The sequence below is a fragment of the Leuciscus leuciscus genome (genome assembly GCF_965113295.1).
Source record: "Leuciscus leuciscus genome assembly, chromosome: 3".
NCBI lineage: Eukaryota > Metazoa > Chordata > Actinopteri > Cypriniformes > Leuciscidae > Leuciscus > Leuciscus leuciscus.
Window position 1 is genome coordinate 19,409,348 of NC_138727.1, and position 17,632 is coordinate 19,426,979.

A 17,632-nucleotide genomic window follows, 5' to 3' on the forward strand; every position below is an offset into this window, starting at 1 on the left:
AGTGCGTAAAAAAATAAATAAAAACACTTTACTCATTTCAGAAAAAAAGCTCATGATGATGAAGAGTGTTGGACTGTGTGTGTGTGTGTGTGTGTGTGTGTGTGTGTGTGTGTGTGTGTGTGTGTGTGTGTGTGTGTGTGTGTGTGTGTGTGTGTGTGTGTGTGTGTGTGTGTGTGTGTGTGTGTGTGTGTGTTTCAACAGTACCCACCTGCGGTTCTCTCGGCTGTTGTTGAAGAGTTTGATCATATCTGAGAGAAAGATACGTCGTACTTCCATGCTTTCTGCTCCTGGAGGAGCATTCTTTAAAAGAGCAGCTATCACTTTTAGGATCTCTGATAAAAAAATAAAAAAATAAAAAAGCCTTTAAATGCACATGAATGTAGATTTCCATACTGTATCTGAATGTCTAGTTATCACATTAGTTTTTGTTTTTAAACACTATAATATTGATTGCAAATTTTTATGATTTCCTTTTTTTTTACTGGTTATCTAATACACCGCAAATGGTGTAAATTAAAATGTATATGGAAAACAAAGTAAACAGCATGTCCAAACATTATACTGCTATACAGCTGCAAAAACATTTATAACATATTTAAATGGGAAACAAATTTACATTATCATTTAAAGTTGTGGGTCAGTTAGACTTTTTTTTTTTTTTTTATTCAGTAAGGATGCATTAAATTTATCAACGGTGACAATAAAGACATTTATAATGTTACAAAATCTGTTCTTTCGAACTTTCTGTTCTATTAAAAAAATCCTGAACATTTTTTTTTTTTTATCCACAAACATATATTAAGCATTTCAAATGTTTTTTGAGCACCAAATCAGCATAATGGAATTATTTCTAAAAGTTGATGTGACACTGAAGACTGGAGTAATAATGATGTTAAAAATTCAGCATTGCCATCACATGAATAAATTACATTTCAACTATATTCAAATAGAAAAAAAATATTTTAAATAATATTAATAATTCACGACATTACTGTTTTTACCGTATTCTTGATCTTCTTTCAAGAACATTAAAAACATATTTCTTATTCAAAACTTTTGAACGGTAGTGTAAATAACGTTAGTTATTTTACGTTTTAATTACATAAAAAAATATAAATAAAAAGAGGGATAATGAAATGTGCACCCCTTTAATAAAACAGACATATCAGACATATTTTTGCCCAAACACTTTTGCACATAGTGAGAATAACTCACAGATATTGTGGAGGGAGTAAAAGTATGTCTACATCATAAGGTCAGTATTGTCTAAACTCTGCAGCTAAAGTCGTGGCTTCCTGGAACTGAGCGTCAGCTTAAACTGGAAAGATTGGTTGTTTAGATGAATTATCTAGACAATGTCAGCATGCATTAAGTTGAGAAGAGCAGCTCAAGTTTCAGCCGTCACAGGGAGTTTAGAGCACGACAGCATCTGTAACCAATGCTCTCACTCGTTCCAGCAGAATTGTGTTGTTTCTACGCCTTACTCACTCAAATTAGAGTCACTGAACCTTACCAGTAGAAAATTACCTTTGCATGTATCTCTGCACTTTTCTGTTTTTTTCGCTCTCCAATCACCATTTGGTCCTGGTTTGTCCCGGAGTTTAATTTAAAAGAAACTTTTGCTTCCTCAGTTTGTTTGATTGGGTCTGACATTGCTAAAGACTGCAATCAGAGCCATTTAGAGGCTTCAACACAGATCAAATCAAGGAGAGACAGAAGAAAGCTGAAACTCTGCTGTGCTCGCTCTCTCATACTCTATGAGATGGCCTTGAATCAGACTCTGTTGGTTTACCATCTCCATCTGAACATTTTAGAACCGACCCAGGATCTGTGATTGACTGTCATTCTTCTGACTGGCAAGTGGTTTGTGTACATGGTCACATCTCCATGGAAATACAGCTCTAATCAGCTGCCTCCAGTACCTCAGAATTAAGCTTCATTAGGGAAAGGTCTGGATCAATATACAATATTAGTTTCACTTACATTACATTAAAACCAGAGCATCTGATTGCTGCCTAATCCTGTACTGGATTTAAAGGAGACATGCAAAATAGAGCATAAACTGAGGCTGGAAATAAGGGATCTCATTATAAGAGAATTCAGCCATCTAATATTGAGAAACTAGCTGGTTGCGAATGAAACCGATGCAGTGAAAACTCTATACTATAGCTACAGGGGGAAGTTAATTATTTTTTAATGTGTTTATCATCTGAGTAATGGTGACCATCAAATGAGCTCCATTTGTCTGAGGTAACTGTACACTTCACCATTAGACACAAGGAAAAACCGGTGACTGTTTGATTTGCACCGCAGCAGGAACAAAAATATGAAATGAGACTCAATACTATTATTGTAAATCACGAGTAAAAATGTTACAATAGGAGGTAGGTTTTGCTTGTGATCTTGCTGTCTTTCATGTATGGACATTTTCCACACACACGAGAGGTGGTGTAGAATGTGTTAGCATTATGTTGACCCCTATCAACATAGGGGTATCTCTGAATATGGTGATTACTGTAAATATTGTTTTCTGTGTTGCATGTAAGTAAACTAAATAACCTTGTATTTATTTCTTCATACCATTTTTTATTTGACATTTCGCTGAGAAATACAGGTGTGTATATAGTACAACCTGAACGTAGTGTAAATAAATATGACCGTTAATACTGAAAAAAAGTAGGGGAAAAAAGAATTTATAATTGCCCATTAAGTGGCTGAAAAGAAACTTCCTTATATAAATAAAAATGCCTGTATTAATTTTATTAAACACAATTTCGTTTTATTATTTAAAGTAAAAATGTGTCTTTTTAATCTATTAACAGCTATTTAATACAGAGTGCATTTGCATAAGCAGAGTGCATAATCACTGGTGCTACAGGAGAAGGGATTGTGTTTCATATTCACTCACGTGGGTTTTGAATCTTCACAGTGGAGTCAGGGTCTGGGTGCTGTTTGTGAATGACCTGAGTACAGATCTGCTCTGTAAGAATCTGGTGAGAATGTTCTGGTTAGTCACTGATAGATAGTACAGCACAAAAACATTTCACAATGATCAGGTGACAGCATGAAGAAAGAAAATCCATAAGTAAGTAAATAAATCTGCTAAAAAAGTCAGAAACTAGAGCTGTGTTATATTAAATATAGGTCAACAGCATTCGCCAGGTTAGCTTTTTCAGTTAAAGTAGTTGAATACTGGAACTCTCTGCTGTAAGACATTTGAGTATGTGGCACCCTAAAAAATTTGTTTTAAAAAATGGAAGGTTACCACACCAAAAAAAATGTAACCTGCTCTTACCTAAAAATGTCGCTGACGTTTGCATAATACTATGGTCAAAAACAAAGTGCTACAAGCAGCTATAAAAAAATAAATAAATGGTATCAATGTAGGAGACTGACCTCAAAGAGCACGTTGTACGTTGTGACTGTGATCTGGTTCGAGTGGAGCAACAATCGTTCAGTGAGCAGAGAGAACAGGCCGTGAGCCAGCATGACTTCTGATTTTGTCCTGAAACACATGCCATCCAAAACGTCAGCACCAAGCCCACACTATGATCTACTCCCCAACAGGGCATAACTGCAGCCCAGAGCTTTTGAAAAATATCTTCATAGTCACGGAATGAAGCTGCATCTATTTTAAAAGCACTTGGCGGTCAGATTCCTTCTGGGGGAAACTCACATAAAGCAAATGGGATTATAAATGAAACTGAGCTTTATCTATCAAACACCACAGAAACATTTGGAAAAATACTCACACACAATTACAGACTTTGACTACATTAACGCATAAATATTTCCATGCTGCATGAATTAATAGTGGAGTGAGAGTAATTTGTTATCAAAGTAACCTAGCTGAAGTCACTCAGGGAAAATACCTAGTTGCTTATTTTAAATCATTCATTTTAAGAAAAAAATTTAATAATCAGCCTTCAACTCACTTGATGGTATGCTGGGAGCTTTTTCTGCTAAATATTTATAGCTAAACCATCCACTACCGACTCATTTTGTAAAATAAACAGTCGGAGTGAATCATGTATATGCATCACATATTAAAAACAGGGTTAACGTGTTATTGTTACTAATATGATCAACAGTATTATTACAAGCCTTAATTCCAAATAATAAAAAAGTAACTCACTTTGGAGACAAATATTTGAGAAAGTATCCCAAGACTTTGAGTCCCTGCACACGAATCCCTTCACTTTTGGATGCAAGCAGCTTAAAGATGACCCTGTGTTATTGACAAAAAAGAAAAAGTGTTTTAAAAAAAAAAAGTATGCATAACAAATGTAAGAGAGAAAGTTCAAAACAAACATATTATTTTATCTATATTTAAAATGCATGTCCCATCAGAGTCAAGCTTAAATATATGAAGAATTTTTGTTTTAACTGTTTTCAATGTTTCTTTCCGACAAAAGGAAATTGCGATGCAGTCTGATGTGTACACAGATCTCACAAGAGCTGACATGTACATTCATATGTAACTGAGACTATTACACAGTCTACATTAAATAGAATCGGCCTATATCCTTCTGGAGTAGGATCTGATGGAAGTGTGATTTGAATAAGGTTGTCAGATCTAAAATGAAAGTGAGGCCCTCTGTTTTATCGTGACGAGCTGTCCAGATGCACATTTAACCCCATGGCTGTCAGTGGAACTAGCATATCTATAAAGGCTTTGGAAATGTAAATGCCTCCATTTTAGTAGCCCGTATGAGCGCTCAGTAGAGCAGCATAGGTATCATATGAACCTATGAAAGTGTTTTTATAGGTTTTGTTGAGCAGGACTCAGATGTCTCTGCTAAGAATGAAGAATTGTGGCCATTATTCCACAGAGATTGATTCAAATTCATCCGTCAGTTATTATTTATTTATTTTTCAGTTTAATTTATAGTTTTTAATAAAAAAAATGGGTTAAAGAATGTAATGTCTGGTTGCAAAGGGCAACCACAGTTCTCACCGTATTCCATTCCGCTGATCAAAGGCTTGAACCATTGAGCCAGGATGCTCAGACATCAGTGCCACCAGAAGCTGGAGAACATCCATCAGATTATCATCCTGGAAAAATATTTACAATAAATAAGCATAACATGTCAGAGAAAGGAGTCCTTCAAGACACACTTAAAAAAAAAAAAAGATCTATGTTTTAAAATGCAGATGATTATAGAGTTAAGTAGGGGATTGTACATTGTAAGTTACTGTCTAGTTAATATACTGCAAATTGTGTCTGCATAAACTTGTTGCAGGATTAACATTAGATATCATTACATATACATTTGACGGGAAATTATTAGGGAGTAAATGGCACTTTCTGCAAAAAGCAAACATATTACATAGAATATAAAATTCATGAGTATATTGTGGGAAGTGGCATAATGGTAAAATGCAATTAATTTTTTTAATGCCAGATTACAGTTACGCACAAGAGAGAGACAGCTGTGGGGACCAAGCGCCATCTGGTGGCAGTTACACCACAGAATGTCCAGTGTAACAACAAATGACAGCATTAATAATCTGCATTGATTTTGTCACATAACTGAAAGTGGTCAGACATCTGATACTGGTTTAAAAGACTGTGATGTATTGAGAACTGTTTGAAATGATAGTAGATGCATAAGGGTACCTCGTGCATTGTGAGCAGGTAGTTCAGAATGCTCTGCAGTTCGTCTTCCTTTACGCCATGATCCTACATTGACAGGACACACAAGTATTACCTGTACCGCACTCCTCATGATGGAGTTGATTAATTCAGATTGTATTTATGTTATAGCCACTCTACTGCACCTTCATGATAAGCTGTTTGACAAACAGCAACAGGAACGCTCGGAGAGAGTGAATCTCCTTTTGATTGGGTCTCGGCCCATCTGAACACAAACAGATACAGGATATCAACCAAAAAAAAAGGTCATGAAATATCAAATCAAATGTAATATTCCATAGCCCTATGCAATTGGTGATAATACTAATGCTTTTCATTGTGTTGTTTACATCAGTTTAGAACCACAATTTTAGATTATTTTCCTTTATATTTCATTCATTTATTGTAACCTTGATTCTGTTTAATGAGATTTGAATGAGACAAGCGAGGAAGCCGTCTACTGTGGAAATTACACAGAAAACACTGAAAGACAAATTGCTCTGTTATTGTGGGATGGGATGTTTTCCCACAGCATCTTTAGTGCAAACCTGCAGTGCCCTTTTATTTGGAAACATCATGCATTATCAAGACAGGATATTCACAATAACAGTGTGTTTTAAAACCCATATAATTAAATATGATATTCAGATGAGACTCTATTCCACCAAATGAAAGTCATATTGATACTTTATATAGCAGGGCTCAAAAGTTTATTTAACCATGAAAAAAATAACTTTTCATTCAAACTATTATGCTGATAATATAATTTGCAACAAAAATAAATTGTACTAAATGTGAAAACAAATATTATTGTTCTCAAACTTTTGGACAGCATTATAGCTACATATGGACCTTTTTTTTTTACCCTTATTCACTTTACTCAGCATGTGTTGAGAAGTTGGTTTAGTTCTGCACTCTTACCAAGGCCCTTGGGCGTGATTCCGCTGCGGTCCAGTGGGTTTACAACCCAGTAGAAATACTTGAGTGTGTGCATGACCTGCAGTACAGTTCCAACTCTGCGGATGGCATTGTAGATATTGACGGTGCTAATGAATTCTGTGGCCAGGTAGGTGTAGAGAACCAGCTGTACCTGTTGGGGGCAGCAAATCAATTTCAAGCAACAATCAAAAGTCACATTTAAGAAAACAAAGAATTGGAACTATTAAGCTAGCATGATGCAACAGCATCAGCTTATGTAAATGTCTGTGTAAGATACCTTAGCTGGGGCATGAATCCAGATGGCAGGGTTGAAGAGGATGTGGTCACACAGCTGTTTCAAGAGCAAAACCCCGTTGGGAAGGTTGCTAAGGTAACGGGCGAAGGCGAGGACGATGTCCAGCACAGATCGTGTCACATGTACTTTGGAAGACTGAGAAGAAAATACAAACATGAAATCAAACATCAATAAAAGTAAGTTAATAAAAAAAAATAATAAAAGATAAATTGCGTTTTATTCATCAGAAACGTGCAGTGAAGAGAAATAGAATACAATTAATGTCAAGCACGCAAAGCGCACAAAAAACATTAGTTCTAACATTACTTACTTGACATTGCAGCCTATTCATCATCAAACAAAAATGCAGTCATGCAAACATAAAAAAGTTACATGACTCAATTTGAATTGTCAGCATCATTCCAAGATCATTTTAGACTTCGATTTTAGTCCTACATGTTTTTTTTTTGTTGTTTTTGTTTTTAAGACTACTGTGGTGCTGAGGCCAGATGAGACCTTCAGTGTCAAGGAACTTTACTCTATTCTGAGATATGAGTAACAAGTTAAAAGACAAGAAAAAAAGTGAGTGTGCACAGAGTAAAGGAGAGAAAGACTTTCAAAACAAAAATAAACATGGTGTATATATAAAGGCAAAGGACAAGTTGAGCACTTAAAGTGTTTCTCTAGGTTTTAAAAAATATGAACGTGAGACATTCAGTTAGGTACGGTAACAAGTATTCTTAAGCATTCCACTTTTTTCCACCCAGCAATTTCTGCAGGCATATGCCAATATGTTTTAAAGGGGTCATGAACTGGCTTTTTAAAAAATGTTATATTGTTGTCTGAGGTCAACTTATGACGTTTGCTTCGACAAAACCCGTCGTTCGCTGTGCCTGGTGTCAATAAAAGCTTTTATTGAACTAACAAGGAAGTTTTCAGGTCTGAAACCTTTCAGATATGAAAGGATATTCATATAGTATGATGACCTCTTATGTCAAAAGCTCAAGGAAAATCTGAAAATCATCACCCCTTTAATAAGGACTCCCTCTCATCCATTTTAAGAAAATAAGCTTTCTTCAAACATTAAAGAAGACCTTTTCTTCTCTTGTCTTGTTTTAACATTAGTAAGATTTAAATTAAATCTTTTAATTTAAAGACATCAAAGTTCCTTTGGATGCACGTTCCACATGCACACAACTGTTTGTGTTCGGCACTCACCTTCTCCAGTGAGTAACCGATGACGAGAAAGCCCTTGCAGGCCAGCACCTGCTCTTGCATAGCTACAGAGCCCTTCAGCAGCTCCATCACAAATGACAGTAGTGTGCAACTGAAAAAAACATATGACAGGTAAGATTCAGTAGAGAAAGACAACCAAACTAACAAAAAAAAAAAAAGTCAGATAACATTTAGTCCTGATTTAGTTCCAAGAATGAAAACTGAAATTCTGTTACCATTTACTTATTTTACAAACCATTATGACTTTCTTTCTTCTGTGGAATACAAAACAGAAATTTTGAAGAATGTCCAAGATGATCTCTTCCATACAATTAAAGAAAGACAGTGACTAGGGGCTGTCAAGATCAACAACAAAAAAAGTCTTCTGAAGTAACATGATAGCATTGTGTGATGAACAGACTGAAATCTTAAGTTTGAACGCACTCAAACCTGCCATTTCATTATTGACGTCAAAATGACAATCACCTTTGGTTTTCGTGCATCTTGTGAATCTTGATGCATCAAGTTTGAATCTATGCAGGATTTGAGTGATATTTGAGATATGGCAGAGAAGATTTCACACAGGGAAAATCACACAGCTTTTGAAAGACATGATGGTCAGTAAATGAAAAACAGATTTTTACAATCTACTTGAATTAGATTTACAACATTCATTATGATAAACAGTTCTTTCAAAGTGATAAAGCAAAGATATCTTGCCATTACTTCAATGGTCATTTTGATAATGTGGAGCAGAAACACTATTCAAGACTGTTCGTGGCCGATGCAGGTAACACTCATTTGTTAGTACTAAAGCCAATCATGGTTAAATGTTTAACTTTGTATTGGCTGCTATTCAATGGTGTGTCCACACACTGAGTACTGCCCCCTTGAGCGCCAAACCCTAGAGCCTAAAACAGACTAATGGTTAGAATACCAAGAGTACCAACTCTAGGAGAGAAAACATTAACTTAATTTTCAGTTTTTCCTGGCCAGGATAAAACTGAGAAGAGCTCAATCTTGTTTTCCCACTGAGAATCCCTTTAGTAGTTTTTTCAATCCGCCCCCAGGCAGACTTGATGTGTTCTCACCAGACCGAGGTGTCCAGCTCGTCACCGCTGTGCTGGAGGAAATCCAGCTGTGCAAACAGGGGGAAAAGGACTTGAACTCCTCCTATAGAATGAATGGCACTCTGGACCGAGTGTGTCACCACAGCTTTAACATCCTGAAACACAGAAAGACTTGATTATTATGTTTTAATCAAGTTATAATTTTAAGTTGTATTATGTCATTATGTTGTGCAACACAGAGACTCTCAGATCAAAACAATTTATAAATGTAAATCCCTATTGTTCTGCAACAACTACTCCTGAAATGTGAAGGTTATTTCCTAAATCTGTGCTCTGTATGCATGATGAAGTGGCGGGGGGATAATTAAATACAGAAAGACAGCTGTGAGGTCCTTCTTAATGTCCCTTTAATCAGACTAGTGCTCTCCCAGATGACACATGATGGCACATCCATAAAATCCTTGTCAAAGAGAGTACTTCATCTGTTCAGCATGTTGAGGTGCCATCAGAACTTATGAAGCCTTTATGAACTAAAATAAAAATCTGAGAATCATGCTAAATTATTGCTCCAATTATTAATTTAAAAGAATTTATCCTATTATTAGATTATCAAGTCCAAGGGTTTTGATGCGTTTTATACTCGGCATCATTTCTTATTCAAATGTGGTAAGACAAATTCAATTTAGACAAAACCTCATTTATGTTATTCTTTTAGATAACTAAATTAGGAGAGTTTGCTTCAAATGTTGAATACATCATACAAAACAAATGTTTATGTTTTCAGGGCATAAAAGCACATGCACAAGATTAACAAAGCCATAGAAACACTTCTATTAACTGCCCCAAAACTCTTTCATGCTGGCCCGGGCCATCAGGACACCCCTATAAGTCAAAAAAGGATATTTTATAAATAAATAAACGTTAAAAAGATAGTAGCCTCCCTTGATAACAATGAAGACCAGATTAGATTAAGTGCTTTAGAACTCATGGAGTGCTGGATGCAGCACAGGTGTGGGCCTTGTTTTGCTGAGCGAGATGATAAAATGCTCATATTGTTAATTACGTTAACGAATGATGATGAGCTAGTTTCATTCGCCCACAGACAGCAGTCCACCTGGCAGGGCAGGTCTTTTCAGACAGCTGTGCAGGGCTGGTGAACCAGGTGTGATGAAGAGAGAAAGAGAAAGAGCATACCTGCAGCATGAGGGCGTGTGGTGAGTGCACAAAGATGGAGGCATTGTCCTTGGGGGAGGACTCCAGACACAGCTGAGCGTCAGTGGCTCGGGGATTATAGGTGAAGGCGATACTGGCAGACAGCTTTCCATCATACAGCAGCATCTTGTGATGCTCTGCAAACAGCAGGTCACTCTCTGCCTTGTGCTTAAAAGTGCCCTGGATCAATCAGAGAGAGAGATGCTTAAAGCAGAGCTACGTATGCTGCACATTCTCAAGTGTGTGTGAAAAGCATAAAATTAAATTTACTTAATCATAGCACTTGATAAAAGCATAAGTGTTTAAGTGCAACAGACAGACTGTGAGATGATGTGAATGATAAAGCTTCCCGATGTGTTCCAGTCAATTATCATATCATTGAACAGCAAACACCAAAAATCTTGGATCAAATGACATTTCAAACTCAACTCTTGAGACCACCGCGAAAAATTATTATGCTTAGCACACTATTAAATAAATACTTTTCCTAAATAATTACTTATTAATAATAAGCTATTTCTATTTAAGATACTCTTAAAATACACTAAAAATAAATTAATTTCAATCTGCTGAATATTATGACTTTATCTTATTTTAAATAATTGCTTATATATATATAAATAAGCCAATTAAATTAAACCAATGGTATTCAAATACGGAATTTTTTTTTTTAAGAAATTAAGATGAGTAAAACAGCAGCTCTATTCAACCTTTAAAACCTGACGTACAGATATATCTGTACATATATGTGATTTGACTACATTATTACATCATCAAGAAAGGATTTTGACCAAGACCTTAAAAATAAATCCGTAATAGACAGCAATTTGGGCAGAGAAAAAGATCTACCTTGTATCCAGGTCCCAACTGATAGATGGCTAAGATCTGAGCAGCACTGAGAGCTTCACCGAAGAGATACACTGCCCCCATTTGACCGCAGAACACACGGTTAGCGTCTGCTGTCTCTGATGAGCCCAGAAAACACTTGTCGAACGTCTGTGAGAGGGAACAAAGTTTGCTTAGTTCAGTTTTTTAATTTTTTTATTTGTCACAATGTTTTAAGTATAGTATAAACTGTTAAAAAGTGATGGTGCTTTTTTAAGTATCTTATGCTCACCAAGGCTGCATTTATTTGATAAAAAAATGCAGTAAAAAAATAATAATGTAAAATATTATTACAATTTAAAATAACCGCTTTCTATTTTAGTATATTTTAAAAGAAAAACAATTCTATGATTGCAAAGACGTTTACAGCAGCCATTGCTTCAGTCTTTAGTGTCACATGATCCTTTAGAAAGATTCTTAATATTTGTGGAATTGTTTTTTTCTCTCTCTCAGGATTCTTTCATGAATAGAAATTTTAAAAGAACAGCATTTATTTGAAATAGAACTCTTCTCAGTTCTTCCCAAAATTTTAAACACTAATGTAAAAACAAATTCATGATTGAACTCAGTGTAATTTATATATATATATATATATATATATAAATGATAGTCCATGTGTGTTAGTATGTCCACATGCATAAGAGAGAAATAAACCATATCAGCATAATTTCGTTAGCCCATGTGAATCAACATAAGAAACAAACAACTTGCTGTAGCTAAATGCTGCTGTTTAAATGTTATAAATAGAAAGTAACTATATCACTCTGACATCACCTTGAACAGTGCTGTTTCAGTGTAATAATGTTGATCTTTGATATTTAATTTCAAAAGGAAAGCCTATGTGCAATGCACACTCAATGGGCAAACTCCAAATTACTATGCTAATCATAGAATGTTAATGAAAAATAGAAAACTTTTCAGATTCTGGAACTCATAGTTAAAAAAAAAGAAAAAGAAATATAACATGGCTGAATAATCACATTTAATATCATCAAATGTATTTAAAATATTTTGTTTTTGCTATTGTTCAGCTGTCAAAGCAGTTTAAATATAAAAAAGGACTTTTAAGTTTAACAAATGCAGGCCGCTTTGTTTCATCTTTTGAAGTTTGTGGGTATTTTGGGCTTTGTAGCTGCCAAAATATTGACAAGCTTTGAACTGAAACCCTACTGGAGGAAAAAGCAGGGCCTCAAGCTTAACTGCTGTTAAAAAAAAACAGAACACAGAGATAACAGAACCTTTTGAAACCACTTACATCGCTTGTGTTAACAAACCAGGTGATCTCGCCATACGACGCCAACTCTCCATTGACATAGCAGCTGATTTCACTGTTCTTCCAGCGATTATAGATGTGCACTATGGTCACCATATACCACTGCAGAATAAAAACAAAATTAACAACTATAAACAGGAAAGAATGTCATTATTCATTTAATATCAATATCAATGTTTGAGAGCACTGAGAGTTTAACACTTAGAAATAAGAAATATCTATGTCTATTTAGTATATATTTTAATATATAGTAAAATTAGTGAATAAAATAAATCACAACTAATCTCATGATTTCGGATCAGTCCCTAGAAAGCAGAATGAAATAGTAATATTATCAAATTTGTTATTACTATTAATTTGTATTTTGTTATTACTTTAAACATATTTCCTCATATTCCTTAAGGGAAGGTTAACTTTGACAGACCTAACAATACTTTTTTTCTTTCTCTAGCACCTTCTTGCACCTCCTTATGATCCCCTGGGAGTCCTTGGACTTTAGTTTGAAAACCCCAGGTCTATAGAAGTCCATCAGCAAACTTTGTTACAGTTATGAGACTGTGGTCCATTTACACCCTCTGCCAACAAATCTCACCTAGATCTTCTTGAATTTCCATTAAATGGAGGGAAAAGCCAATGAAGGTACTTATCCCTGAGGTAAGACCTCTCCAGAGGGAATGTAATGAACTCTAAAAATAGGCCAAATACACCCTATAAAAGGTTTTTAGAGCGCTTGTGAGCTTCTTGATTTTAGAAATATTAATTTGAGTAAATCAGCCTTCTAAGTACCACACGTTTCTTAATAATAATAATTTTTAAAAAGACTTTCAATTGAAAAAAAAATTTCCTAAATAAAATAAAACAAAATGGAAACTTTTTATAGCACAAATGACTGCATGTCTTGTTGGATCATCCTTCACTGTGGTTGTCCAGCTGTAGTCTAAAGGTTGTTAGCTGAGGATGCCTGCCCATTCCAGGGGGCATATGGGATGAGGATTTGCAAGAAGAAACCAAATCCCTTCCCCGCTCAGATATGGCCACAGCAGAAAACCCTTCTTATATGTCAACTTTGCTATCGTTGTACATTGTAGAGGTAAAGATAAAGACTTTGGAAAGTGTACATGATAAGAGTACAAACAAGTAAGCTTAAAAAAAAAAAGACTGAGGTAATTCAAACCTTCTGGGGTTTAAAGTCGTATTTCACACAGTGCTGGAAGCCTTTGGCTTTGGATTTTAGAGAGGTCACAATCAGACATCCACCCACAAAGTGTGCAGAGTAGCCCAAACTTTTGCTGGTACGGAAACTAGAGATGAGAGAAAACACATGCCTCAGTTAATTCAGGATACATTTCATATGAGGGGTGCTCACATTTAAACAGCTCTACTCTCGACAGAAAGAGTAGTAAAGTTTGCTTGGTGATGTTGTATCGATACAAGGACGCCAAATATTGATATTTTCAGGGCCTGAATTTCAGTTGTGATTACAAGTATTGCATCATCATCACCAAGCTCTGTGCTTATAATGCAGAAAAATAATAATTTGAAATATTTCTTTCAGACAATATCACATACAACGTATCTCTCTTTCTACCGCATCACTCTCTCTCACACACATGCGCGCAGTGAGCTGTGTGTACAGGAAGTGCATTTCAGCATATTTCTGAATGTTTAAAATCGTAACAATATTGTAACGTGCCTTAAGTATCGTGATAATAACGTATCGTGGTGCCTCTGGCGATTCCCACCCCTAGTATACATCTATCCACTGTGATTTTAATAGAATGTAAGACAATGGCAATTTGTAGGTAATCAAAGAATAGACCCATTTTTCATCATTAACACAAAAATATTTCATATTACACCAGTATCTCAGGTGTTTGAAGAACAATAGGTTACTGTTCGTAACCCTGGTTCTCTGAAACATAGAGTGAAGAGATCCAACTATGGGAAGGCCATCATCTGTGCCGGACCTCTGCAGAAGCATCAAGTCTGGCTTGAAAGACAGGAGCGCGTGGTCAATGCCAGGTAAGGGACCACCCCTTACCAGAGTACATAAAGCACCTGCACGTGCTATCTTTCCTCAGTGAGCATATTCCCTTCTCGTGCAGCAAGCTGGCAAGCATCATCCTTAGAGTGGGTTCCCCTCGACAAGAGTTAAGTGGGTTCCCCCTGGACTTTTTAGTAAGTCAGGTCTAACTGTCCATCATTTCCTAGCATTCTCAGAACATGTTAATTATAAATGATAAATTGCCTTGAATTTGTGAAATGTGGGTCTAGGGAACTGTGTGGTGACACTTCTTGTGCATACTTTTTCACAGTTTTTTCCTTTAGAACACGTAAAATCCCCCAACGCGTGTTGAAAGGGCCACTAGGCAACGCTGGGAACGGTGAAGCTTCTTTGAACATTAGGTGGGCACCCACTAGCAAGGGGGGTTGACCTCGCCAACAGAAACTCTCCTTTTTTCTCACAGTGTAAATAGAAGGGCAAGAGCAGGCATCTGGCAGGCTGTAGACCAGATAACACGGAGTCATCACGGACCCCTGTTGCCATGCATCAGGCCAGCTTCTTAAGTTTGGGATCAGAGGGAGTGGAATTAGGGGGTTTCTTGGTCATGGCTGTGGCAAATTATGTTTTCCCCAAAGGAGGGGGGTTACCGTGCTGCGCTGGCGATCTGCTGCGGGGTTTGGCTCTGCCTGGACCCTGGAAATTACGACCCGGGATGGCTGTAAAGGGGGAACAAGGCGTGGCGCTGATTTTTAGAACATAACTTACATGCCTCGTCCTCTTTCTTTTTATCATAACAACCTTGCTGCATCAGGGCAACAGCAGAGCCTAAGAAGGTCAGCCCAACTGAAAGCTGACGCTCCCCGGGAGTCCCCCGGGTGCACAACATCACTGTTTCACCCCATTGGAGTCAGACTGTTCAAAGTCCACGCTTTGAGTGGCGGCCACCTTATGCCTGCGGCGCCAGGCAGTGGCTACAAATTTTAGGGAATTCCAGAGCTTTCTCCGCGTGCTTGAGGCACATGCAGACTACGCAGAATGGGTGTGAATCCCTAGTGGCAATGAATGCGTCGCAAGCAGGCACGCAACAGGTTATCGCCAGAGGAAGCCGCAGATTTGGAGAGTGCCATGGTGGAATGGACAGTAAAATCCAGGTGGCTGGCAGCCATGCGACAGAGAAAACAAGCAAGAAGAAAGGCGAACAGCCTGAAGTGCAAGCGTCGAGGATGACACAGCTGGAATTGTGAGCGAGACAATCACGTCTCGCTCACACGTCTCACGTCTCATTTTTCAGGCTAATCTGAAAAATAATCCACAGCTCGCAAAAAGCGAATGACAACTAAGAAAATGTAACGCGTGCATGTTTTTGTATGGACTCTGGTAAAGGGCGATCCCCCTTACTTTGCATTGGGCAAGCGCTCTTGTCTGTCAAGCCAGACTTGGTGGAATTTGATGCTTCTGCAGAGTTCAGGTACAGATGACCTTCCCATAGGTGGATCTCGAACACGAGATGATGAAAGAGAACTGAAGACAAGCTGAATGTGCATTTTCCAGCCTTCCTATTGCCACATATTGTGTGATTATACTAAATATCCATTCCACTGCTCCTTGTACCTGTACTTCTATGAAATACAGGGAATGATATTTACAATAAGTTTATAATAGGGCTGTCAACGTTAATGCATGTGATTGATTCAAAATCCTTAAAGGATTGGTTCACTTCAAAATTAAAACTCTGTCATCATTTACACAGCCTCAAGTTGTTTCAAACCTGTATGAATTTCTTTCTTCTGCTGAACACAAAAGAAGATATTTTGAAGAATGTCGGTAACCAGACAGTGGATGTACCCCATTGACTTCCATAGTATTTTCTTTCCTACAATGGAAGTCAATGGGGTACATCAACTGTGATAAAAAATTTGTTAAATTTTTTTTTATGCAAATAAATTACTAAAACATGTGAAATTGTGTCAATAGCGTAATTTACGTCACGTGGTTAGATTATCTTATAAATCAGGCGATTATTACACTGAGCATCTACAATGACGCAAACACCTGTAACCCTAGTATGCAGAAATTTATATTCTAACCCTTTAACCTAATTTTGCTTCTCTGTTTACGATCAGATCATTTTAAGTCACTAAACTCCAGAAAAGTTTTCGATCCAATGATCCAGTAAGATTATTCATTCAAACAAAGAGTCCAAAACAGTGCTAATGTAAAGAAAACCAGGCTGATAACATCAGAGATGGCAGAGAGAATACAGACTTGCATAGCATTTTTTTGTGAATTATTCCAGTGTGTTTCACTTTAAAACACGAGGTCCGTCATATTCTGTGATTATTTTTTAAGAGTGTGAGCCTTCACGAATCATGCTGTGTGAAATACAGCCTAAACGAATCATCAAAACATCCCACTGTTGTATGGCCAGATGATACGCAAACTACGTTTCTCGGCTGAATAAAGCAAACCAGCATCTCACTAGTAAAATTTTTATGGATGAGGACTGCAATCAAGGTAAAGATGATTGCGGTGATGTACAGGATTCATACAGTAAGCATGCGTGAGTCCGTTATATTGATGCGCAAACAAACTGTGTATGTGCGCTCTCAATGCATGGATCGCACATTGTTTTTTGGCATCACCATGTGGTCCTGTTCGGTATCGCAACTTGACTTTTCTAAAATGTAAACAAGCTCTTTGCTGTTGCACTGTACACATACTACACACTCTCTGAAATCTGAAAAATGTTGCTCTGTAATGTTTTTTTGTTTTTTTTAAATGGGTGCTTTGGTGTGCAAAAAGAATATGCATTATATGGACTCCTTATATGATTTGGTTATTTGGTGTCCTTTAAAAAATATATATATAATACATTTAAAAAAAAACACAAATTTTACCTTGAAATGTGACCCATTGACTTCCATCGTAGGAAAAAAAAATACATCAACTGTTTGGTTACCGACATTCTTCAAAATATCTTCTTTTGTGTTTAGCAGAGGAAAGTAAGTCATGGAGGTTTGAAACAACTTGAGGGTGAGTAAACGATGACAGAATTTTCATTTGTAAGTGAACTTTTCCTTTAAGTGTAATGGCAATTCTGAAATGAATGCCCATTTATATATAT

The 17,632-nt window shown here is 36.7% G+C and overlaps 1 protein-coding gene across 2 annotated transcripts in view; it reads right to left on the reverse strand.

Moving 5' to 3' along the window:
• lrba (LPS-responsive vesicle trafficking, beach and anchor containing) overlaps positions 1 to 17,632 on the reverse strand; it is a 262,441-nt gene that overhangs the window by 197,222 nt on the left and 47,587 nt on the right. For both annotated transcript variants that reach the window (XM_082164352.1, XM_082164351.1), the window contains exons 6-20: positions 13,678 to 13,804; positions 12,486 to 12,605; positions 11,195 to 11,341; positions 10,328 to 10,525; positions 9,155 to 9,288; positions 8,067 to 8,175; positions 6,852 to 7,004; positions 6,557 to 6,725; positions 5,782 to 5,861; positions 5,621 to 5,683; positions 4,958 to 5,055; positions 4,136 to 4,228; positions 3,397 to 3,505; positions 2,909 to 2,990; positions 209 to 332 (exon numbers count right to left, since the gene is read on the reverse strand). In XM_082164352.1, the coding sequence (XP_082020478.1) occupies positions 209 to 332; positions 2,909 to 2,990; positions 3,397 to 3,505; positions 4,136 to 4,228; positions 4,958 to 5,055; positions 5,621 to 5,683; positions 5,782 to 5,861; positions 6,557 to 6,725; positions 6,852 to 7,004; positions 8,067 to 8,175; positions 9,155 to 9,288; positions 10,328 to 10,525; positions 11,195 to 11,341; positions 12,486 to 12,605; positions 13,678 to 13,804 (1,806 nt within the window). The remainder of the gene's footprint in view (positions 1 to 208; positions 333 to 2,908; positions 2,991 to 3,396; positions 3,506 to 4,135; positions 4,229 to 4,957; positions 5,056 to 5,620; positions 5,684 to 5,781; positions 5,862 to 6,556; positions 6,726 to 6,851; positions 7,005 to 8,066; positions 8,176 to 9,154; positions 9,289 to 10,327; positions 10,526 to 11,194; positions 11,342 to 12,485; positions 12,606 to 13,677; positions 13,805 to 17,632) is intronic.